This window comes from Staurois parvus, unplaced genomic scaffold (assembly GCF_062004578.1).
Source record: "Staurois parvus isolate SC_StPar_1 unplaced genomic scaffold, SC_StPar_1.0 ptg001051l, whole genome shotgun sequence".
Lineage (NCBI taxonomy): Eukaryota > Metazoa > Chordata > Amphibia > Anura > Ranidae > Staurois > Staurois parvus.
Genome location: NW_028318847.1, coordinates 4404095 through 4430593, shown reverse-complemented (window position 1 = coordinate 4430593; position 26499 = coordinate 4404095). Strand labels below are relative to the sequence as shown.

The window sequence follows — 26499 nt, the reverse complement described above, 5'->3', positions numbered from 1 at the left end:
CGTCGGAAGTCAGGGCCAACGTTTACAGCACATAAATGCATTTTTCGCCCCTCTGGCTCTGCAGCCAAGGACTCCAGGCCCTTTAAGGCCCCTGAAGGCAGCACCAAGAATCCATGGCCCCAGAAGTCCCCCAAGCCCGCACATAAGTCTCCCACAGAAAGAAGGTTTGCCCCCACCCACTTCCAGGGTGGGGGGCATCTTCTCAGGTTTCTGGGCCCGTGAACCTCCCTCATTCACTACAAGTGGGTTCACAGGATCATTCTATCAGGATATAAGGTAGAGTTTCATTCCCTTCCACTGGACAAAATTTTTCCCTCCAATCTGCAGCTTTCGCCAGGTTGCCTGCAAGCCCTGTACTGGGCTGTGCAGGAACTGCTGCTCCATGGAGTGGTCGTCACAGTACCCAATTAAGAGTGATTTCTACTCCAACCTGTTCACTGTTTCCAAGGTGGACGGGGTTCGCCTCTATCCTGGACCTCAAGGCCCAGAATGTCTTCATGTAGGTTCACAAGTTCAAGATGGAATCTATTCACTCAGTGGTGGCCTCCCTCCACCAGGCCTCCTTGGATATCAAGGACGCTAACCTGCACATCCCTATTTGCGAGGGGCATCATAGCTTCCTACGTTTTGCCATAGGGGACGCATATTATTAATTTGTGGCATTGCCCTTTGTTCTGGCCTCTGCACCTCGGGTGTTTACCAAGGTCCTAGCCCTGGTCCTGGCCTTATTGAGATAACAGAATTGCAGTATTCAGCTACCTGGATGATTTGCTCCTGCTTGCGGAGACTCGCTCCTCACTATTAGACAGTGTGGAGATCACCATGTATTCTCTACGGGACTTCGGGTGGATCCTGAGCCTCAGGAAGTCGGTATTGACTCCTTCCAGGCACCTGGAGTATCTGGGGCTGATTCTCGATTCAGAGCAGGTCAAGGTGTTTCTTCCATCGGAGAAATTGGAGAAGCTTCAGTCGGCAGTTCAGCAACTCCGGCATCCTGCCCTCTCTGCATCTTTGCATGCGGGTGTTAGGCTTGATGGTGGCTACCTTTGAAGTGGTTCCGTATGTCCAGTTTTATACAAGAACACTACACAAGGGAATCCTATCGAAATACAACAGGGCTTCCGCCTCCTTGGACCTTCGGATTCACCTGGAATGGTCAACGAGGGCCTCCCTTCTTTGGTGGATGAGATCCCCGGCTCTACGGAATGGAAAGTCTTTCCTCTCCATTCACTTGCCAGATGCTTGCCTGTCGGGCTGAGGAGCAGTCCTTGGAGCAGACTCTGCTCAGGATCGATGGACTCCGGGGGAAGCTTGCTTACCCATCAATATCCTGGAGCTTCGGGCAATCAGGTTGTCACTGACACATTGGATGGACCATCTGCAGGGTCTACCGACCAGGATTCAGTCGGACAATGCCACTGTGGTGGCTTGTATCAATCATCAGGGATGCACGAGAAGTGCAGCAGCTGTGCTGAAGGCCTCTCACATTCTGCAGTGAGAGGTTTGTTCCGGCTCTGTCCTCTGTACAAATTCCAGGTGTGGAAAACTGGCAAGCAGATTATCTCAGCCATCAGACCCTGGATCAGGGCAAGTGGTCCCTACATCTGGAAGTGTTCCATCAGCTCTGCATTCACTGGGGGACTCTGGATGTGGATCTTCTGGCAGACACAGTGGATGCGCTGGTGGTGCCGTGGGATCAGTACACTCTCATCTACGCCTTCCCACCCCTTCAACTGATTCCTCGTCTATTACGCAGGATGGAGGCCGAAGGGATCCCAGTCATCCTCATTGCTTCAGACTGGCCTCTTCGTCTGTGGTAAGCCGACATAGTGCAATTGGTGATGGATACTCCCTGGAGGCTGTCTCTTCGGAAAGACCTTCTGTCTCAAAGGCCAGGCTTCCACCCTGCTTTACTGTCGCTGGCTTTGACAGCATGGCTATTGAGAGGCAGGTTCTTAAGGACAGGGGATTGTGTGGTTTGGTGATTCCGACTATGTTGAAAGCCTGTAAGTCTACCTCCCGGAAGATTTATCATTGCACCTGAAGAGCCTATATTGGTTGGTGTAAAGCCTTAGTGTTCCAGCCTCTTTCCTTCGTTGTGGCTCTGGTGTTCGCTTGCGTTGAGCACAATCAAGGCTTAAGTTTCTGCTCTGGCTGTTTTCTCTCAGTGGCCCATAGCTACACGTTCTTTGGTCCTTGCTTTCATTCAGGGGGTTCGTCACATGGTCCCTCCTGTGCGCTCCCTTTTGTCAGCTCTTCAGAGGCCTCCATTTAAGGCCATTCGGGAAATCCCCTTGCTTATACTTTCGCAAAAGGTTGCCTTCCTTGTCACTATCACTTCAGCTCGAAGGATGTCCAAGTTGGCAGCTTTGTTCTGTAAGCCGCCTTTTATGGTTTTACACAAAGACAAGGTGGTGCTTCGGCCTTTCCCTTCCTTTCTGCATATGGTGGTGTCAGATTTAGATTTGAATGAGGATATTGTTCTTCCCTCACTGTCTCCTTGACTGACACACCCTAAAGAGGTGGCCCTGGCATTCCCTTGATGTGGTCCATGTGATTCGCATGTACTTGTCTGTAACTGCTGCCTTTCGGAGGTCAATCTTTCTCTTCGTCCTCACGAATGGTCCAAAGAAGGGCCTGGCAGCATCTTCTGACACTGTTTCTCGTTGGATTCGGCAGACGATTGTTCAGACATATGCTGTTAAGGGGCAGGAGCCTCCCTTCCCAGTTACGGCACACTCCACTAAGGCGGAAAGTGCCTCCTGGGCGTTCCAACATCAGGCATCTGTTTCTCAGGTTTGCAAGGCAACGACCTGGTTGTCTGTGCACACGTTTACGAAGTTCTATAAAGTTGATGTGTTGGCATCCCCTGATGCTAGTTTTGGCCGCAAAGTGTTGCAGGCGGCTGTTTAGGGCTCTTGGGCCTCCCTTTTTGGGGTTGTTCGGAGTGTTGGCTTGTTCTTCTTTTTACATTGTATGGTTGCCCTCCCTACATTCTGGCACTGCTTAGAGACATCCCTGCTTCGTTAATGTTAAGGAAGAAGCCACTGTGTCTGTCATTGAACGTAAGAGAAAAAAGGATTTTTTTTGTAGTCACCGTAAAATCCATTTCTCTGAGTTCCCTGACGGACACAGCACCCACCCCTCTAGGGAGATCTCTCCTTGTGACGGACTGGAGACCTATAGCAGAGAGGGGGTTTTATACCCTGAGAGGACTGCCCATAGGAGGTGCCAAGTAATTTTTTCTGCCTAGTGTCCTACTCGTGTAGGTGGGGCTATAAAACCCTGCTTCATTAATGTTGAAGATGGCGCTGTGTCTGTCAATTAACTCAGAGAAAGAGATTTTACGGTGAGTACAAAAAAATCCCATTTTTACCTTCCCTAGACACCTGTAGCTCTCAAGTACTTGAAGAACTGATTGAATCATCCCAATTCCTCCTAGCAGTTAAATCCACTAAAACCAGTAAGGCTCCTGGCCCAGATGGGTTTTCATTCACTCTTGAGCCTACATTTTGTGATTGTATTTAAAGTGTTACTAAACCCACAACATTAAAATCCGACTGCATATGCAGTAAAGCATGCTTGTTATACTCACTGTGGAACCCTATAGGTTACATTTTACATTCAATTCCTTATAAAAACTTGGTCCTCCAAACCTGTGCACATAAAGAAGATCATCCTTTGGAGACCAAAGGAACTGGGTGTTATGGTATGCTCAGACATATATGGCTTTACTACATTGACACCCACATAACTGTAGCCCTGAATTTGTGTAGACAGAAGTATTTAAACAATGGTTGACAATTGAACATGAAGCCTCTCCTGTCTCTTTAAAAGCACTTATTTGGTCCCCTATGCTCGCTGCACCTGACCTAAATAAACATCCCCTTTTAGGGCAACTAGGCAGACCTGTAAGACAGCTTTCCAATCTCATGGATTGTCCTGTTTGCCTCACTCCTTACTCTCATTTTGAGAAACCCCAATTTTCTTCTTGGCCTCCAGGAGAAAAAATGGTGTGTGAAATATTTTCTAAGCCACTCATCCTGGTTGTCCCCCACCCAAATGGCAATGGATCCAGTGTTTTCCTCTCAAGGCATAATGCAAATATTACAAGATGGCTGTTTCCTGTGATCACTGCTGACTCCAGCTAAATTCTCATGTGCATTATTCCAGTTGAATAGGAACGTTAAACAGCTGGACTGATCTGACATGCTCTTACTTTCTCAAGAACCCAGTGCAATTTTTGGAGCACTGGGAGAAGGACCACAGTGTCACCTTGTCATCATAGGCACAATATATGTGTCTTACCATGTCCTACAAGTCTTCTATAAGCAATAAATAACAGGAATCCAGCTATGCAATTGTTACCCACTGGTCCTGTACACCAGCAGTACTCCATGTCATCTACCCTTCCTTTCCAGCAATGTGCTGGATATCTGTTACAGATCTTCCGGTCTTGTCTGATCTTTAGCAACTTTTGGATAGACGTATGTGAGATAACCCTAACAATTACAGATAGAACTATCCATAGGAGTTTTTCTTCTCTATCATAACTCAAAAATCAGTCCTTTGACATTTGTCCAATGCAGCACACTCCTGCATCCCAGTATTGTGGAAATCCTCTTCACCCCTGTGCATCAAACAGGCTGATATTATGTTAATGGAGATCCTCATTAGCTCATGAAAAACACACACTCTTAAGTTTCTTTACATGTTGTTTTACTGTACTGAATTTTTCTGTACAGACGAGATCAAAAGATTGCCTACTGACTGAACATGTACATTCCGTTACAATTTTAATTTCTGTCTTTGAACCTACCTGTACATTCCTTCCAAACCACGTTTGTATCCAACGTGGTCACAAATGTATTAATCAGGGTTTCCTTATTCGTGTACTTTCCCTTCTCTTTTCCTGTCCCTCCACTTTTCAACTTTTAGCCCTTACCAGATACCCTTGCTACCTATTCTGTATCTCATTCTGATCCTCCCTATCCACAACGTCCCTATTAATTACCCTGCATCATTCTGCTACCATCAGTCATTGATGTTTGATAAATTCACACTTCAGCATGATTATAATATTACACAGGAACTCGAGTGACACAATATTACGAGGGAGCCCTAGGACTTGCATCTCATTTGTATGGCATGTATCCCAACAACTATTTTATGCAATAGCTTTCTTTCGCCTAAGCCTTCCAAAATGACACATTCTGCTACTTCTGGGCATTGATCTTTGATATATTCATACTTCAGCATGATTATATTATTACACAGAACTCGAGAGCCACAATATGATGAGGGGGCCCTAGGACTTGCATCTCATTTGTATGTTATGTATCCCTACAACTATTTTATGTCCTAGATATCTTTCACCTAAACTTTTCAAGCTAATTTTTACCCTTCCTTTGTAAACCTTAAACTGCCATAGCTGATGCTGGGTGTGTCAAATACGCCTTGACTTCAAGTATTGCGCTTCTCTTTCCAGGTATGCATTTATGCTGTTTTGAACATCTAGACAAAAATGATTGGAGCTTCCTGTGAATTCTACTAAAATCACAAATAAGGTTATCTTCCTTCCAATAACAAATTCCTCTGACATCTATGTAATACTGATGAAGAGCAAAAAAAAGTTTGTAGTCCAAATAGGGAAAGAAGCCCTATTTCCTAAATAGATGCAGTAGAATTAGTGTAGTCTTCTTAGGGCAGGCAGTATTATTTGTATGATTACCAAGTGAAAATGTGGGGGGAGCCTGAGAGTTTATGGGTTTAAATAACCTTTAATTCAATAACAAACACATACAAAAGCAAGCATTTAATGTAAAAGTTCCATCAAAATGACTTTAAGGTAAATACTGTAGTAATAATAAAAATGAGTGCTCAGTAGTAATACACTTTCCCTTTAACATAGTTATTTTTGTAATGACTTCAGGATTTTCTTGTCTAATCATATCATTGAGAGAAATGGATGCATTTTTCTTATACAGATAGGATAGACAATCGTTATTTTTCTGAACTGGTAATCAGCCATAGACAGTGTTGGGTGTAATTTTCCCTCTTGCAAAGTTCTTGGTTAATATAATGTCCATGACTAGCAGTTCCATTGAAATGATTCCAAAGCTCGATTATGTCTATGCAGAGCAAAATTGCTCAAATAATATGGCTACTGTGTAGCAAGGGGCTAACATCATCTTGCAGATTGACAGCCAATTTTTTGGAGGCACGCTGGATTAGGGAACTGTTGGGGTGTACATTTTGGATGTGATGAAGGTGTGCTTCCTGGCTGTCTGCTGTAAATCCACAGTCCTCACAAACATAGAGTTTGTTCCTACGTTCCTTATAGGCATAATTCTGTTGCACTCCATGTATTTTCTTCAAGTGTGACTCCAGTGAGCATCGCTGAGTGAAGGCTTTGTCGCACAAGTGGCATTTGTATGGGCGAACACCTACAGAAAACAAAATTGGTAGAAAAGTTTTCAGTCTGTGTAAACACTGTGCTTCAGATAATTATCTGCATGTTAAGAGTGTTAACATCTGTAGTGCTGTGCTGGCACAAATGCACATCCTACCTTACATACTATAATGTGTACGTTCCACTTTCACTTTGTGTATAATGCAGGGTTGTGTTTCTGTGTACCTCATTTTTTATAAAATCTGACCCTGTGTAGCTGTGACTTCTGTGTAGCTGTTCTGTTACTGCTCTTTCTATAGATCCATATTCTATACACCACTGTTCCTGATAGTTATCTTCTGCTGGTAGCACTAGGTACTTTCATAAGAGGCTGTATGTAAATTAACCCCTTCACCCCTAAGGGTAAAACAAATCTAAATGCCTAAGCACAATTTTGCAACGATGACATGTGTTAGCAAAATCGTACATATCATTACAACTACTTTGTACATCCAGGTGAATTATACCTTGTTTTTTTCAGGACAAATTGGGCTTTCATTTGGTGGCAAATGATAATGGATATCTCCTGATTTTTTTTATTATCAAAGGAAAACTGGCCCAAAATAGTAAAAAAAATAAATCATTTTCTAAAATTTAGCTGTGTGTTTGTTGTTACTACCATAACCTACCATCAAAGAACAACCCAAAATAAATTTTCCAGCTCTTGACGATCGCAGCGATATCATATATGTGTATGTTATTTGTTGTTTGTACCCGTAGTGCAGCCCAGAAACAATAGTGCGCATTTTGTTTTGTTTTGTTTCTTACCTAAAATACACTGACACTGATACCAATTTTTTTGTTTAAATCCTGACGTTTGACCTTGACCTTTGACCCTGACCTTGACCCAAACACTTAACCTGGCACTGAACTAGATCAAACCTTGATCTAGGTATTTTTTCTTTATTTTTTTATTTTATTTTTTAATATTTATTTATTTCTGTTTTTTTTTTTTTACAAACATTTTTTTCCCTCTATGCCAGGAGATAGAGAGATACAATGTATCTCTCTCCTCCATTCATAGAGAGGGAAAAAAACACAAGGGGGCCGGGCTGTACAGTGACTGATCACTGTGATAGTTGGCTATCAGAGGCTATCACAGCGATCCTGTGACCCGGAATCGGGAGTCCCAGGTCCCGGGTCCCGGTCATTAGAACGGGACCTGGGACTCTCAGTGACACTGCATTTTTTTTGCTGGGAGAGCGCCGCAAAGACAGGTGCGCAAATATACCGCTTGCTAAGAGGCTGAGCCAACTGCCAGTCAGGAATCACGGTGGATCCCAACTTTAAAGTTTGGCATCTCTCCAGAGCCAGGACCTGTTCAGTGATGTCATCCGACAGTGCTTTGGTCCTACTTCTCCTTCAAAGCTGAACTCCAGAAAAAATAAAAATTGTCCTTCACATTGGGACTGCCCCCACACTGCAAGGTTTAAATGGTCGTTTAAGTCTAGGAGGCCGCAAAAAGCAATTTCGCTTTCTTGACTCTCCACTTCAACAAATTTCGCTCCAGGCTGTAAGACCGACCCCACAGCCTCTTCTTCCCTTTGCCTTGGTAGTCACAGGTACTCTAACATCATCAAGTCCAATAAAAAGCCTCTGACCCAACACTGGACATGAGGACAAATTAGTCCAGTGGTTGAGGAAACGACAGTGCTGCATACCGGGTAAGAAGGGATAGAAAAAAAAAAGAGAGGGGGAAATGAAGTTCTCTTAAAGTTGTATGAAAATATTGTAATAATTTAAATTAATACAGGAAAATCAAGTAAAAAATGTTACTGATCTATGAAGACTTTCTGACATTTTCCCCCAAAAAACTTAAAGTGGTTCTAAAGGCTCAGGATCTTTTACATTCATGCATTCTATGTATGAAGGTAAAAAACCTTCATGCAGCAGTCCCCCTAATACAGTTGTGTTCAAAATAATAGCAGTCAGTCATCACTAACCTGATCACTCACTGTTTTTGGTAGAAATGATATTTCTACATGGCAAATAATTTACTAGCAGGTGTAGTAGAGTAATAGAAATCCAACAGACCCAACAGTCATGACATGCTGCTGATTCTGTGTCATTGAATCACTAATTGAAAGGGGCATGTTCAAAATAATAGCAGTGTGGAGTTCTATTAGTGAGGTCATTCATTCTTTGAAAAACAGGTGGCAATTATTGCCATTATTTAAGGAAGGAAGGCAGCAAATGTTGTACATGCTGGTTACAGTGCATTTCTCTCTGAAATTCTGAGGAAAATGGGTCGTTCCAGACATTGTTCAGAAGAACAGCGTACCTTGATTAAAAAGTTGATTGGAGAGGGGAAAACATATAAAGAAGTGCAGAAAATGATAGGCTGCTCAGCTAAAATGATCGCAAATGCTTTAAAATGGCAACCAAAACCTGAAAGACATGGAAGAAAGTGAAAAACTACCATTCGAATGGATAGAAGAATAGCCAAAATGGCAAGGACTCAGCCAACAGTCAGCTCCAGGAAGATCAAAGAAGGTCTAAAGTTAACTGTGAGTACTGTTACAGTTAGAAGACGCCTATGTGAAGCCAAGCTATCTGCAAGAAGCCCCCGCAAAGTCCCACTGTTGAAAAAAAGATATGTGCTGAAGAGGTTACAATTTGCCAGAGAGCACATTGACTGGCCTAAAGAGAAATGGCGCAACATTTTGTGGACTGATGAAAGTAAGATTGTTCTTTTTGGGTCTAATGGCCGGAGACAGTTTGTCAGACGACCCCCAAACACTGAATTCAAGCCACAGTACACTGTGAAGACAGTGAAGCATGGTTGCGCAAGCATCATGATACGGGAATGTTTCTCATACTACGGTTGGGCCTATTTATCGCATACCAGGGATCATGGATCAGTTTCAATACATCAGAATACTTGAAGAGGTCATGCTGCCTTATGCTGAAGAGGAAATGGCCTTGAAATGGGTGTTCCTACAAGACAATGACCCCAAACACACCAGTAAACATGCACCATCTTGGTTCCAGACCAACAAGATTGACGTTATGGAGTGGCCAGCCCAATCCCCGGATCTTAATCCAATAGAAAACTTGTGGGGTGACATCAAAAATGTAGTTTCTGAGGCAAAACCAAGAAATAGAGAAGAACTGTGGAATGTAGTCCAATCATCCTGGGCTAAAATACCTGTTCACTGGTGCCAGAAGTTGGTTGACTCCATGCAACACAGATGTACAGCAGTTCTCAGAAACAGTGCTTATACAACTAAATATTCATTAAGTGATTCAAAGGAAAGCAAAATCTTCAAACATTTTTCAGTTTATATAGTGAATGTTTGAGTTTGTAAAGAAGAATACAAACACTGCTATTTTTTTGAACAGTCTAATATTCACTTTTCTTCAATTTGTTTAGAGGAACAACACAAATTTGATATATTTTTCTTCATGTTTTGATTTGGAATAGAATGTGTAGTGTTCCCAATGCATTTGTGTGTATGGAAATAAAAGCTATTAGAAGGATTTTGAGCTTGATTCACTTTTTTCAACACACTGCTATTATTTTGAACACAACTGTACTTACCTGAGCCCCATCATAATCCAGAAATGTGCTCTCCTGGGATTCTCCCTTCTCATTGGCTTTGAGAGCAGAGGGAGCCATTGGCTCCCACTGCTGGCAATCACAGACAGTGATCCAATGAGGAAAGAGAGGGGCAGAGCCGAGCTGCAGCTCTGTGTGTGAATGGACACGCAGAGCAGAAGCTTGGGAGCAAGCTTGCTTGGATGCCCCTATAGCAAGCTGCGTGCTCTGGGGGCAGGAGGAAGGGGCCAGGAACGCAGATGGGTGAACTGAGAAGAGGAAGATTAGGGCTTCTCTGTGCAAAACCACTGGACAGAGCAGGTAAGTATGACTTTTATTTTTTTTTAAAGCATGCCTTTAATATAACTTTAACCCCATCAAACCTATCAAAATGAAGCAAAACTGAAAGCAAATATTGTGCAAAATAGGCTACATAATTTATGTATCTTTTTAAAACAAATCCCACATCTGCCCAAATTTATGAGGTAAATTTAACTATTGAACAGTTAAATCTTCTACAGGAAATATTGGTTATAATGAAAAGTCTCTCAATTCATTTACAAGCACTCATGACTCAGAATTCTTTAATTTCTGTACATCCACATAGCCAGTAGATGTCACTCTTGTAACATGTTAGAGTATTAGCAAGGGAGGATGTCACCAGAACTAATGGCACCTGCCCGCGGGTGCGCAGTCCTCTGTATGGGTGGTGCGGCTGCAGATTTTTGTGCGGATCTGCAGCGGGACCACCTGCACATATGTGAACCAAGCCTTACGCAGTAGTCAACTCTGCATGTGAACAGGTATATACAGGTAAGCTTACAATCAGGTTCACCTGTGCAATGAATATCAGTGGCGTCCAGGGGCGGACTGACAACTCATGGGGCCCCCGGGCAATAGGGGATCATGGGGCCCCAGTGTCCTTGCCCAAACTCAAAAAAGCCTATGAAAAAGGTACCAGGGGCATCTCATGGGGCCCCTACTGACCCCGGACCCTCAGGCAGTGTCTGAGTTTCCAAATGGTCAGTCCGCCCCTGCTGACGTCCCGAGGCAGGTGCGGGGAGTGTGGCCCGCACTGGGTGACACCAACCGCATGGGGTGACACCGGACCCGTTCCACGAAAAGGTAAGTTGTAAAGCAAGCCGACGATCCCCGCAGAATGGATCAGATCTGCGGACTGAGCATAATGGATCGGAGTCTGATCCATTTATAATGTAAAGCGCTGAGCAAACCGTTGGCGCTATATAAATCCTGTATAATAATAATAATAATAATAATTATTCTCAATCTGCAGATCTGATCCATTCTGCAGGGATCGTCGGAGGGGGTGTCACCAAGTGTTACCGGGTGACACCAACCCTAGGGATGCCTCTGATGAATATTTCCTAAACATGTACCATTTAGGAGATTTTTACATTGGCAATAGCCGATGACGCCACTCACGCATGTACAGTGACACTCCTCATTCAGGGAGCAGAGTGTGCTGTAGGATGCAGAGTGTAGTGACATTCTCCAGAGCCTCCCCCATCCTCTGGAACTCTCTACCCCAATCTATCACCTACTCTGCCCACTTTTAGGCTATCTCCGAAAACCTATCTCTTTAGGGAAGCCTATACTGCCTTCAGCTAATAACAGAATCTTCTATTCCTCCTACCAGTCCATCCCCCACAATTATTACCTTTTGTACCACCAGCCCCTCCCTTTTAGATTGTAAGCTCCCAGGGTCCTCCTAACCCTCTTGTATTCAACTGTATTGTTGCTGTATTGTCTCCCTTTATATTGTAAATCGCTGAGCAAACCGTTGGCGCTATATAAATCCTGTATAATAATAATCACAGCTTGTGATACTAGAAAATGATGGCATAAACCTCCAGTTTTTTGTTTTTGTCCAGTTTACTACCACATTAATAAAGTGGTATTAAACACCGGGATTTTTTTTCAATGGGCCCCAGGTGGTTGATGCCATAATGGGCCAGTATGCACCACATATTAGCACAATATGATTCAGTTTTCCTTCATGATACATGTGTTCCGGCCACCTAATTGTCTGGGCTGTGATGATGTCACTCCCAGGCATGCACAAGGAAGTCACCATCGCGGCTCTGCAATCTTAGCACAGTGCCATGAATGTAGAGTGGAGTGTGCATACGTGAGTGACTTCATTGGCCGGAGCCAGCATTCCGCCATTTTCAAAAGTCTAAAAGGTACATACAAGGCATACATTTTTTCAGTTATCAGATAGAGCAAAGTTCCACAGTTGGGTTTAATACTGCTTTAACTTTAGCATTTTCCTCAATGTGTATGTAGGCTTACATTTGAACAATGTATGATCTCCCTTACACTAAGCTTAACCCCTTGACGCCGATCACACGCAAATATGCGGTCTCTTGTCGTCTGGGCCTTGGCGCCAAGTGCCCGCATATTTGCGTGCAATTAGAAAATACATATGTAATGAGAGCGTGCATCCTGCGCGCTCCCAGCTCATATGTCCATGACTCCCGGAAAGGTCCCGATCTCCCCTTTCGATCGGGACCTTTTCCGATCATGTGACTGCCATAACGGCGAATCACGGCGGTCACATGACCCTAAAAGCCTGCCCCGCATCCCAGCTTCTGAAATTCTTAAAGGGTCGGGAGGCACTGGAGCAAAGAGGTTAATGTACTTTATCTGACAATGACTCTAGGCCGCATTAAAGTGGAATTAACCGGTTCCCCGCAGCCCTATAGCAGAACTACTGCTACAGGGCGGCAGGGCTACGCAAAATCACATATATATATATATATATATATATATATATATACGTGACTTTGCATTTCCGGGTACCTACCTGCATCGCCCTACCCACACTGCCATTGGCAACTACAGCTGTCGATCACTGGGTCCCGGCCGGAGATTCCCCGCCAGCACACAGCGATTGCCAAGGAACACTGACAAGGGAGAGGTCTGTATGTAAACAACACAGACCTCTCCCCTGTCAGCACCAGCATGCTGCTTTGTATTGCTCTGCATAGCAGAAGCAATACAAAGCAACATGCTTACATAGTAAAACACACGCAACACACATAGTAAAACAGCACACAGTTAACCCTTTGATTGCCCCCAATGTTAACCCCTAAGTCGCTGATCACCGCTATTACTAGTATAAAAAAAAATTCCAGTATATATTCCACCATTTGTAGACACAATAACTTTCACATAAAACTTGCACTGCACGGCAGGAGAGCTTGTTCTGTTGAAAAAGGACAAATATACTGGACAGACCACTAAATGAAAATAAAAGAAAAAATGCCTGAAAAAGAAAACTACTGCAGGCATCACATCTACGTATTTGTAAGCTGAAGTATAATAAATGCTTGCTTTTGGGTTTAATCCTCTCACTGAAGCTAACAATGGGATACTATTCCTCCCATTGATAGCAATTATGGAACACTATTCCTCCCACTGACAACAGTGATGGGGCACTATTCCTCTCACTGACATCAACGATGGAGCACCATTCCTTCCACTGATACCAATGATGGGGCACTATTACTCCCACTGAAATCAATGAAGGGGCACTATTCATCCCACTGACACCAATGATGGAGCACTATTCCTCTCACTGACACCAATGATGGAGCACTATTCCTCCCACTGACACCAATGATGGGGCACTATTCCTCTCACTGACACCAATGATGGGACAATATTCCTCTCAGTGACACTAATGATAGAGCACTATTCCTCCCACTGACACCAATGATGGGACACTATTTCTCCCGCTGACACTGATGATGGGACACTATTCCTCCCACTGACACCAAGGATGGGGCACTATTCCACCTATTAATACCAATGATAGGGGAACTATTACTTCCCTTAATACAAATGATGGGGCACTATTCCTCCCATTGATACCAACAATAGGGCACTATTACTCCCTTTAATACCAATAATGGGGCACTATTACTACCAATGATACCAACAATGGGGGACTATTACTTTCCTTAATACCAATGATGCTGCACCATTCCTCCCATTGATACTAACGATGGGACACTATTCCTTCCAATGAACCAAATGATAGGGCACTATTACTCCCCTTAATTCTGTATAGCAGTTCACCATTTGCAGTAACTGAATCATTACACTGTCATTGGCGAGTGCTGATATCTCCATACACAGTGTACACAGTGCACAGGTCTGCCTCATATTATTTCCTTTTCTGGTCGAATTTTTTTAGCCTATAGCTTTAGGCAGGGCTGCGGTTAAAATCACAGCCCCCCCAGTTATCAAAACAATATTTTGACTAAAAATACGCTAAGATCATTATTAGCAGACACAAACACGACATAACTTACAAAAGTCCTGCTAAATCAAAAAGATAAAACTGTATTGAATTAATAAAGTTGTATGTGTTAATGAGGTCTTGGAGCTCATCAAATGGGTGCTGTGGCCTGTACAGTGTGAATTAGTGTTTTTTGTGGATGGAGCTGTTTGTAGGCAGCCTATGTTATTCTATGAGGGCACAGAAACTGTATGAACACAGCCGCAGGTCCTAATTTGACAGCCGTATGGATGGAGATGTACGGCCCCAAACACAGACAGTGTATATAAATTTCTCTCCCTGCAGCTGCTCTGGACAATGAATGAATGGAAACCTTTGTGTATAGAGGCTCCTGTTCATTCTTAAACTGAAGCATACTAAACACAGTTTATCGGTACCAATCACTCATTCTGTTCATTCAGGAAAGGAATGGGGTGATAAATTACATATTTACCGGCACTTTCCCTGTTCTCCATCCTAAAACATCCCTATGTGCTGGTGGGAGGGATAGGAGGGAGCCGGTAACGCTTCATAGGGAAGGGGGCACACAGGGGGGTCCAGGCAGCAGGGTGAAGAGGATGGTAGATAGGGAGGGTGATCAGCATGACAGTGGTGGGGCAGTTACTGGAACTGATCCCCTGGATAGCTCTCTCTGCAACAGCTGAAAGCCAGCTGGAGGGAGAGAAGATGCTGAATTTTAGCTGTTGCAGAGGGAGCTATACAAGGGATTAGTTCCAGTATTTATCACAACCTCCACCCATTACCCCCCCCCCACACACACACTGATCCCCCTCCCTGCCCACATACGATTCCCCCTGCTACCTGGGTCCCCCTACTGACCTGGGCCCCGTACATAAGAACTGGTGGTACCACCTTATCAGCGGTCCTGGTTTTAAGCTATTTTCTCTTTTAGTCCAGTGTTCTTTAAATCTTCTGAATGAATGTTAAGACTTTTTCTCTTGAGCCTCATGCACTCTGGGTGTCTTCCTAGCTCTCTTGTATGCCTTTCTCACGGCAGGAGAAAAGCAGCACTAAAAACATGCCTAAAGGCCTATTTTTGTAAACACATTTAAGTGTGTTTAGATCAGTTTAGGCCAGTCAAGCATTTGGGCGTTAGTTCACTTCACTGATCAGAATAATAGTTTATAGTGTATACTAAACGTGCTTAGCATTTACACATGTTTAGGTGCGTCACGTGTTTTTCTGCTGCTCCTGAATGTGCTGGCAGTGGCCTCTAAACGCCTATGGGTGCATGGACATTGAGTGGCGTTTACAGGCAGAAATAAAGGCAATTGCCGCCGACGTAACACAAATATGCAACCTCACAGAACTGGGCTTTTTTCTGTGGTGCCGCATAACTGCGTACCTGTCTTTGTGCTGGGAGCGTGCCGCACGGAGCACTGAGAGCACTGGGTCCCATTCTAACGATTGGAACTCGGGACTCTCAATTCCGGGTCACATGATCGCTGTGATAGCCTCTGATTGGCTATCACAGTGAGCAATCACTGTACAGCCCGGCCCCCTTGTTTTTTTCTCTCTCTATGAATGGAGGAGAGAGATATATTGTATCTCTCAAACTCCTGGCATAGAGGGAAAAAAATGTTTGTTAAAAAAAAATGTTTGTAAAAAAAAAAAAAGAAATAAATATAAAAAAAAAAGAAATAAATATTAAAAAAAAAAGAAAAAAGAAAGAAAAAATACCTAGACGAAGTTTTGATCTAGTTCAATGCCAGGGTTAGTGTTTAAGTCAAGGTCAGGATCAAAGGTCAAGGTCAAAAGGTCAGGATCAAAGGTCAGGATGTTTTAAAAAAAATTGGTATCAGTGCAGGGGGGGACTGACAACTCATGGGGCCCCCGGGCAATAGTGGATCATGGGGCCCCTGTGTTCTTGCCCAAACTCAAAAAAGACTATGAAAAAGGTACCAGGGGCATCTCATGGGGCCTCCTACTGACCTGGGCCCTCGGGCAGTGCCCGAGTTTCCAAATGATCAGTCCGCCCCTGTATCAGTTAGTGTCAATGTCAGTGTCAGTGTGTTTTAGGTAAAAAAAAAAAAAAGACAAAAACAAAATATGCACTATTGTTTCTGGGCTGTACTATGGGTAAAAACAACAAATAACATACACATATATGGTATCGCTGCGATCGTCAAGAGCTGGAGAATTTATTTTGGGTTGTTCTTTGGTGGTAAGTTATGGTAGTAACAAGAAAGACAGCTAAATAAAAAAAAAAATTTTTTTTTATTATTTTGGGCCTGTTTTCCTTTGATAATGAAAAAAAAATCAAGAGATATCCATTACAATTTACCACCAAATGAAAGCCCAATTTGTCTTGAAAACAAACAAGGTATAATTCACCTGGATGTACAAAGTAGTTGTGATGATATGTACGGTTTTACTAACACATGTCATCGTTGCAAAATTGTGCTTAGGCATTTAGATTTGTTTTACCCTTAGGCGTGAAGTGGTTAATGTACACTGTGCTTGAGGCCTAATGACCAAAGTTAGAAAATGTTACATTCACCCTGTGAAAGGCAACAATAGAAATTCACAAACCTTGTTGTGTGGGTTGAACTTGAACCTGACTCCGGCAGCCTTTTTTTATAGGCTGATCTGTTGGTTGCCTGTCCACCAATCCAAGCATTAAAAACGGCTTTACTGATTTGACCTTGAAATCAGTGATGCCAGGAATCCATATGTACCACTTTCTGAGTACCATGAAACATGATTATTCATAAAAGTAAGGTACAGGGCTAGAAATGTGTGATATGATTAAAAAACTGTATCAAAATGTAGGTGTCAATGAAATTATTAAAATGTTACTAAACCCACAACAGTAAAATCAGTCTGTATATACAGTAAAGCATGTTTGTTATACTCACTGTGGAACCTAAGGGGTTAATCCTCTGCATTGTGTAAAAAAGGTCTTGATCCTGTTTTCTCTCCCCCTCCTCTTGGTTAGATGTCCACCTGATAAGACAGACTGAACCCGTAGCCACATGGAAGTGCTCAGTTTAGTGTGTATTGCCAGAGAGGTTTTTTTTTTCTTGGGAGACTGCATGTGATCAGCACAGGGCCAATCAGCACTGTCCAGACAGAGGATCAGAGGTTTTGCATCCTCCTAGAGCAGAAAGAAAACTCCTCCTACAATCTTTAACCTGTGCTCTGCTGAAATCACAAGACTGCTGTAACTGCTGATGAGAAAAGGTATTTAGCAGTTTATTTTTACTAAAGTAATTGCATTTCCATGTTTTAAGTACTGTGGGAGACCAGATATAGTGAATGCAGGGTCCTGGGTTTAGTAACACTTTAAATACAGCATATGTAAGACATAAAAAGCAATGATATGTGGTTTTGTAGTGCTATATTTATTTTCCCCTTTTCCCTTCTATTTTGTCATTTATGTTGTTCTTACCTGTATGGGTACGGACATGTCTTTTGAGGTCAAATGTGTCATTGAAACCTTTTCCACAATGTTCACATCGATGCCTCTTCACTTCACTATGACATTTCATATGACGATTCAACATCCGCTGGTATGAAAAGCTTTTGTCACAGAGAGTACAGCGGAACAGCATCCTCTGCTCCTCCTAATGTGAGATACAGGAAATATCCATTACAAAACAACATTCTCTGTATGCGTTTGTCTACATCAGTACCAAAGCAACAAGGCACTCACAACATTCTTACAAAAGTTTCATGTTAATGTTTAATATTTTTAAGAATTGCTGTTAAGTAGATTTTGATCAAATCAAAGTGATCCTGAACTCAAAAAGTAAAGCCCTACTATGTTATAGGGAGCATCAAGAAATGCTAATTGTATTCTGAGGTCATCTGCCTCTAGTCTCATGAGATATGGAGTGAGGTTTGATGATGTCACTATGGTGCTGATCACATTTCGCCATGCTGGAGATGAAGATATGCCTGAAGACTGGCAGTGTAAGGATCTGCTTACTTCAGCTTCATTCATTTTATAGATCTGTGCTTTATTTGTCCACATCTGTCATTAGGGGGAAGCAGGCTCTGACATGAAGAAATAAAGCTCTTCTACCAAGGCCACATCAACACAAAGGACACAATGCAAAACACAGCATTGTAGGGCAGTAATGGGGAAAGAATCAGCTGCAGGGAACCTATAGGCCATACTGGTGACTAGCCTTTTTCTCTCTGCTTGCCTTTTTTGTCCAGAGCTTCCACGGTTTAGGTTCTTTTTAAAGAGTTGGTTTTTATCATCACTGGCTTCCCTGATGCCAGACAAGATGAAGATGGCAGCAGCAGTGGATTGCAGAGCTATCAGTGCTGGAGAAGGGCAAACGCAGAGTCTGACCCTCTGCCATGCTACAGTTTTGATCTAAAGCATATTTCTTTGTTGTGAATCTAAAGAATATCTCTGAATTAGGCTACCCATAGTCTTGAGATGACAGGCATCTGACCTGTCTGTTTTCTGCCTAGATGAGGTGATGATCTCCAGTCTGCTGGTCCTGCCTACATACACTAGCAGGCATCATTGGGAGAAAACAATATATTGGCCATAACAGAAAACCACTATTGGTTTCCCCCAAGATAAGCAGAACCAACAGTTTCCGGCTTCATTACAAATCTCCTACCCTCTACATTAATTTCACATAAATTTGCTAGAGTAGCAGGGCTGACCTTGCTTGCTTGTATTGAGTGCCAGGGCTAGGAAAAGAGCTGGGCGGGAGGGGTTGCTGCCCTGGTCACAATGGCTTACTGTAGAGATGGGGGTGCCTTCCTCCTTTTACAAGGCTGACAGCAGTAGTAACAGCGACAGATATTTTGACAAGCGAGCGACCGCTGGGCATAGGATCCCCAAGCCAGGGAGGGAGGGCGCAGTTTGGCATCTTTGCCCTGGGCACTGGATGACCTTGTCTCGGCACTGTTGAGTGCTCTGCAGCACTTAGCAGATCTGCTATCCTTGGTCACCCACAGACATAAGGTAATGATCTAAAGAAATGTGTGATGTCTTGTTCAAAGCTTGTGTATGACTTCAGGACCCATTCACACTTAAGTTTTCCAATGCAGTCTCTTAATGCACATGCCAATGCACCACAATACATGAAAAATTGTACATGATCCTTCTTTTTTGAAACACAGTGCACCTCAACACATGGTATGTGCATTGTGGTGCACTGCAGTCCATGTGCATTGTGTTCTATTTTGCAAGGCATTGGAGTGGCATTCACAATTAATGCCACCACAACGTATTTTGGTAGAATAATCTTTGGCACTGAATTTTTCACTTTTTTTCATTTACCATCTCATGACAACTAAGCAATCTCCCATGATGTACTTGAGCATTTCCTATTGCAGGAAGTATCTTTTCTAAAGTATCTGGCATCATTACTTATATTTTGTGACTTTACAATTTTTTCAGTAAGAAAAGTCTTTGCCATTTACGAAATATATAGTAATACAAATGAAAATCTTAGGAAAAGGATATAAAGCAATATGCAAATATCTGAATGTCCAGGACAGAGCTGTTGCTTCAGTAATGAGAATGTGGAAGCTACATCAAACTCCCCAGAAGCTACATGGAAAATTAATCTCAAGGAAGGAAAGAAGGAATCTTGGAAAGGTCACAGAAGGACAAACAATCGCACTGAAACTGCTAAACAAGTAGGTGACCAAGGCTAAATTAAACCAACCAGAGCTCTATATAATACATGCCTATATGAGAGTGTGGCCCATATTTTGTTGTCAAATAACATTGAGATAGATACAGTAGATTGCAGCCAAAATTCTAAGCAATACATGCAATGTAAATGTACCCGCACCAAAAACTTATGGTGGTGGTACCTTTCTGTGTACCTTTGTTAAGAAACAGAACGAATAGTTGGCACAAAACGCAAGAGTTGACAGGCATTCTTTGCATGATTGCATAACTGGATTTCTTTCCAAAAAGGAGTCTTTCCCAAGCAACAAATGTAAGTTGGAGGCTCATGAAGATAGGGCCTGTGGCCCAGGGGATGTTAAGGAGTGGAGCAATAAGAAAATACAAGATAACGTATGTAAACCCTGAAAGAGATGGTTGCCTACAGATCCTGCTGTATTCAGAAGAGTCCAGGCTTGTTCAAGGCAAGGTGAATCCTGTGACCAGGTGCTTAGCTGTGGAAGAAAGACACTGCCACAACTTAACGTCCGCTGATTCTTTACAGTGTAAGCTAATAAACTCCATTCCCCTGGTGATCTAAGCCTGCAGTGACAAAGTGGCTGAGATAAGATGAACGGAGAGAACTTATTTGCATGTGAGCTGTTTGCAAATGGATGCTTTGCAGGAATTCAAGAAGGATAAAAACATACCTATGGACATTCACAATTCCATGATGCCACCTAGATGCATTAGGAAAGTTCTAGGTGAAGAGATGCTTATACTACTGAGGGAGTTGGTCTATTCCCACACAACCTGCTCAGTCCCATTCTAAAATATAGACATATTGATTCCCTTCTTACCTGTGTTGAAAGCCTTTGGTCTTGCATTTCAGGTAACTGAATGATGTTCCTCTCTGTCCCTCGATAAGGGGAAGGTCCTGCCAAGCAGCGAATGTGATGAAGAGACAGATCCAGAGCCACCTCGTTATCATATTCGGGTTCAACTTCCTTTCGGGCAACATACTGAAAGGTCACTACAGATGAAAAATAAATATGGAGACTTTACACAAGGTGAACAAACTATGTGAGAGGATGAACTGAAACATTTGCAGCAGATTCACCCGACTCATCCAATGGGAGTCATCATTCTGGCAATATGTGAGAACATTTACCTTCAAAGACACATAGCCAGTACATAGTTCATATGTTAAGTTACTGTTCAGTCTCTTCTATGCATCTGTGGCAGGGAGCTCAATGACTGGTCTGTCTGGGTTTATGTATATTTTCTCTGTACAAACACAACTTTTTCAAAAGCATTGACAAGAACTTGATCATGAAAATATGGTGTTGGTGCAAAAGAATTAATTTCTTAAAGCCCTTATAACCTGGATTTGGGATATAAATATATACATAATTACACTAGAGACACAGGCAGAGTTGAATGGCTATTCCAACCCTTAGGCTTAAAGTGAAACTTCACCTCAAAAGGGAAGTTACGCATTATGCCCCCCCCCCACCTCCTCTACCACTTTTGAAACTTTTTTGGGGGGGAGAAAACGTACCTAGTTTTGTCAGTACCCGCTCCCACCCCAAAGGAATCACCTAGGCAATTCCACTGGAAGTTCTTCCACCCCACCCCCCACCTGCAATATCCTGAAACATGTCCCGTGTCCCAGTAGGTTGGGGTTCCATTCACAAAGTAAAGCACGACTCATGCATGCGCAGTGGGGACCCAGCTGTGAAGCCACATGTAGTCACAACCAGCTTCCCACAGTAAACAGTGCAGTGCAGGGGTCCGGAAGACTGATCCAGGTGAGGATATCACTGATCCCTGGACAGCTTAGTGTCCTTTAATTAAAAGTCAGCAGCTGCTGGCTTTTTTTTTTTTTGTCATCTGAAGAACCTCTTTAAGCATACTATGGCCTCATAATAGGTACACAGTGGGTCTTCTGAATGTCAGATTAGCATTCCCCAAACACCCAGATCTAATGATAGCACTGAACCTCATAAGCACCCTAATGCTGTCACATCCATTCCTGTTCCTGGTTCCACCAAGGATCCATATTAATGTGTCCAGAACAAGGAACATAAAACACAAACTCAATGTGCATTGTGCATATGATGCTTGGATGGAGTAAAATCTGAATTACAGGTATGGATATTTTGTGCAAAGTTACAAAGGACCAGCTTGGACCAATCTAATTAATGCATGTCCTATACCTGGCCAATTCCCACAGAAGCTGGAAATCACTGTAGTACACACTGCTGCTGCAGTCACTGTTAGTTTCCGGGTCCCAAGTGGCTGCCCTGCTGCTTAATGAACACAGGAGGTCGCTCATTTGGCACAGAACTGTAACATCACCACCCCTCTTTGCCACCTCACCCAATAAGAAAAAACTTTGCATTCATTGAGAATGTTGTTGTTTAAATAACTAATACCAGCAAGCTATACCTACAGGTTTTTCTTTTTCAGGGTGACCTTCCATTCAAAGGGCTTTTGCACATGGGCTGGTTGAGCCCATTCAACGTGTTTCCTGGGATATTCTTTCCACCCAGGGGGTTGCCCAGATGCAGCTATGTAATTGAAATGAACGGCTATGTACCACTGTGTTTGCCTATACGACTGTGCAATCATAAACACAAGTACAGCGTATGGGAAAATGCAATTATGCAAAAAGTTCTCCCATACTCTGTATGCTTGCACCATCAGATGCAGAAGAACAGTGGCACAGCCTTTCAGGTCAATGACAGGCTGTGTGCTGCACCTGGGCTTCCGGGGGGGGAGGACATAAACCGGAAAATACACTGAATGTGCTCAGCCGGCCCGTGTGCACCAGCTCTCAGTTCAGATGCAGCATTGTCACTCTTTTCTACAAGCTGAGCTAAACTGTTCTTTGAGTTGGGCCCATGACAACTGACGGACATTCTGTGTTTACTAAGCAGGAGGGCAAGCGCTCAACATGAGACCCAGAAACTAGTGGCAATCACTGTAGTAGTGATGCCTACTACATTGATATTCATCTTCCAAAGGGATCAGCCAAATAGGACACATACATAGCTGGACGAATGTTATAATGCAAAAAAACCTGGAATTCCACTTTAAACTTAGACCCCTTAGTGATTTCCACAAATCCACATTTGAAAGTAGTAAGCGAACTTTAGTTAGGTAGGAAAAAGTTCAATAAGAATATACAAAGCGCAAGAACTTATAACATTAATCCTTTTTCAATGAACTGTCATCAGAGCAGGTAGGATAATATTAAGAATTAATATGATTAATCTTTTCACCAGCTTTTTAATGCACTGGAGAAAAAGTCGGCACCTAAGGTGGTCAACAAAATTGAATCCACACAAATCAATCGGCACACCAGAGAGCTGCAGTAAAATCTTAATCTTATTAATCCATCCACAGGGACTAAAATTTATAGAAACATTGACACGTTTCTGCCCCAAAGGGCCATAATGGCAGAGGCCTCTTTTGGGCAGAAACGCGTCAACTTTTCTGTGAGTTTTTATCCCTGTGAATGATTTAATAAAGGGAAAACTTTACTGCAGCTCTCTGGTGTGCCGATCAGTTTGTGAGGAATGAAGCTTTAACAGTAGTGTGGCTGATGATCTGGCACCCGCTTGTCTGCTTCCTCCCAAAGCTGGCTGACAGGTTGTAGCACCACCCCTTCCCTTCTTAGGTCAACAAAATGTGGTCTTCCTTTATTAAATCACATGAATTGAGCTGTAAGACATTTTCTTAGGTGGATTGTGCCTTGCAGAGGCATCAGAAGCCTCATAGTCTGAGCACAGGGTCTGGAGCCATTGATTAAGAAGGTGGTAGATTTTTTATTTGTATGCAAGCCAAACCCTTCAGAAAAAGTTATAGTAACAGGAGTTGGATCAAAGTATAAGGCCGGCTTCACACTGATGTGCTGCGATTTGGCAGCAGCATGGGTATATCCTTTTTTTGTGCATTTTACCTGTGGTTTTAGTTGCAGTCCCCAAACTTTCTTTTAGGTTGCACATTTTTTCTGCAAGTGCACCAAGATGTGTGCATGCAGTACTTTTGTTGCGCTTTCATAAAATGAGCCAAAAACACACAACCTAATAGAAAGTCTAATGGGACTGCGGCCAAAACCGCTGGAAAACATGCAAAAACTACAGATACACACATGCTGCGCTGAACTGCAGCACAACAGCGTGAAGCTGGCCTAACACTGTTAAAATGGTTACAGTAGTTACCTTTCCACTGTAAAAACACACACAAAGTTTCTATAAGTACACTGCAACTGGCAGTGGTATACTTTGTTCTAAATCATGTAACTGTCACTTTTTTCTTAACAGTTTGGACTGCATATAAAGGTAACAAAAACAAGAAAAAAAAACAAACACTGAATACTATAACTGATGTATTGGTTCTATACAGTTATTAGAATACAACACATTTCACAACAGTTTTAAATTAGTACATCACAGTGATGTTAAAGTAACATTAAACCTTCAGGGTTTTTTTTTTTTAATTAAAATAACAAACATGGTATAACTATCTGCTGTGTGCAATGGTTTTGCACAGAGCAGCCCCAATCCTCCTCTTCTGGGGTCCCCCGCCTGCACTCTAGGTTATGGCTTTAGCACTAGTTTAATGTCTAGTTAAAGTCACAGTAAACAATATCCTTATGTTCCAAAAATAATCCATGCATATCCATTACTTAATGGCCCTGTAATCTATCCTTCATTATATAATTTCTTGCTGTGTTTTTCTGCCCCTCGCAACATCCTCTGTGAGCTCCTGAACCCCTTCTTTTACCCCCTCCCCATTTTTTGGAATGAGCAGTGCACATTATTTGCAGTCATTTGCACTGCTCTATGCGCACTACAAATCCCATAGCCCATGGTCCATCTCAGAAGTGATCAAGAAAGGGTAGCTGCTTACCTACATATAGTGGGACCATGGAGAACAAATGTCACCACCCTCTAACATGAAGTCTGACAAATGCAGAAAACAATTTGGAGGAGGTTGAGAGTAATAGAAGATATTTTCTTGTGAATACATACTTGAGTAGACTTTTGTAAAACTAGAGTTTAGTGTCACTTTAAGCTTAACAATCATGTGATAGTGAAACAGCATGAATATCCGGCTGTTTGTTTGTACATAGTGTAACTGTCAAACAGTATATGCAGTTACTAGCTTTAGTGATTAATAGAACATTGTCAAGACATAAGTGTCTTAACAAGCCACCAACAAAAGCTTTAACCAGTGATCTGTACCATTAAAGGTAACTAGGACTAATTATAAAATTATGTTCTCCAAGCTATGGGATACTTAATGTTAAATGAGAGGAAGAGAATAGATGATTCACCTGGGATATACAGCTCTCCTCTGTCCTCATCAGGCACTTCTCCCCAGTTTCTCTTTCCTGATTTCAGGCTGGACTTCTTCACCAGAAATGCCCTGGGCATATTGTCCGCCTTGAGATCTCCTGGACGTATCTGGTAATCTGACTCGTTGACAGTTGCAGCTTCAGTACTGTAATTTGCTTAAAGAGGCTTTATAGCTTCACACCTGATTCCTGTTTTAATGTCAGATAATCCAAAATGTTTTCAAATCTATGCTAAGAAATTTCTAGGATCAAGTTTTTTTTTACAATTGTCCCAACACAATCCATCTAATCCATTATCCTCCAAAATTGGCCAATTTCCCTTTATAACAATTGTAAAGATTTAGTAGCATAATCCAATACTGTGAACTTGCTTGTGATTGAAAGTGTAAAATCGAATTATAGAAAAGTCCAGAAATGAATTTTGTAGAAATATGTCCCTGGCAATCTTCTAGACGACGGTTTCAGAACTTAAATTCCAACATTTTGATTAACCATGCTTCTCAGTCATAGGTAAAATGCAAAGAAAAGTGACCAGATGAATTCCAATTCCATAAATTTTACCAGGTTCAAAGATACCTGATCCAAACTTTCTGTACAGACTGATGGAAGTATTCTAAAGGTCAACATGGAACTGATGTAAAATCCAATTAATTTGAAGCTGAAATGGTAGGAGGTATATTGCCAAAATCTTTATGAACTGTTCTCCTCTTTGAATTCTTCCAAAGATCAAACGTGAATAGATGAAGTATGAGCGTCTGCGAAGAAGGCACCAGTTGTGAAATAACGGTGGGGGGGAGGATCCACTTCTGTATTATTATTTTTTGTCATCATCTTCTTTTGACCTGTTCGACCGGTTTGTAAACTGCTTGGAGTGAGGTGGAAACGCTTCAGGGAGGAGATGAAGATTGGTAAGGTGGGGACATGGCTTCTGGGTGGGAGAAAAAAAGGACCCACACCCTGACCTGCATACACATTGCCACATGAGAATCAGGTAGCTCTGGTAGGAGTATGTGCATGAGCCTGTTAGAAGGGTGTGTGAGTTTGTGGTGTGAAAACAGTGACACACACTTGCATAGTATTTGTATGTGGGGCATAGCACTGTCATCTCTTAATACATTTCAGTAATGTCTCCTGCAAACAAACATGGCTATCAGCTTTGTGAAATAAAAGGCTCTTACATACTACTGTTACATAACAAGGTACAGGAATGACATTTTCTAATGCACAA

The 26499-nt window shown here is 42.5% G+C and overlaps 1 protein-coding gene, 1 long non-coding RNA gene and 1 pseudogene across 2 annotated transcripts; 2 read left to right on the top strand and 1 right to left on the bottom strand.

Annotated features, from left to right (window-relative positions):
- Nucleotides 1–822: 822 nt before the first annotated feature.
- On the top strand, nucleotides 823–1820 carry LOC149440856 (uncharacterized; annotated as a pseudogene).
- A 3940-nt stretch (nucleotides 1821–5760) lies between these two features.
- Nucleotides 5761–26368, bottom strand: OVOL1 (ovo like transcriptional repressor 1). Its single transcript, XM_089658087.1, has 4 exons — nucleotides 25251–26368; nucleotides 20764–20936; nucleotides 17708–17882; nucleotides 5761–6446 (listed from the first exon to the last, which is right to left on the bottom strand). Exons 1-4 carry the CDS (start codon nucleotides 25348–25350, stop codon nucleotides 6151–6153), a joined length of 744 nt encoding a protein of 247 aa, XP_089514213.1. The 5' UTR covers nucleotides 25351–26368; the 3' UTR covers nucleotides 5761–6150.
- On the top strand, nucleotides 10655–22053 carry LOC149440855 (uncharacterized). Its single transcript, XR_016307483.1, has 2 exons — nucleotides 10655–10802; nucleotides 20796–22053. It is a non-coding gene; the product is annotated as an uncharacterized LOC149440855 (long non-coding RNA).
- Nucleotides 26369–26499: the final 131 nt, after the last annotated feature.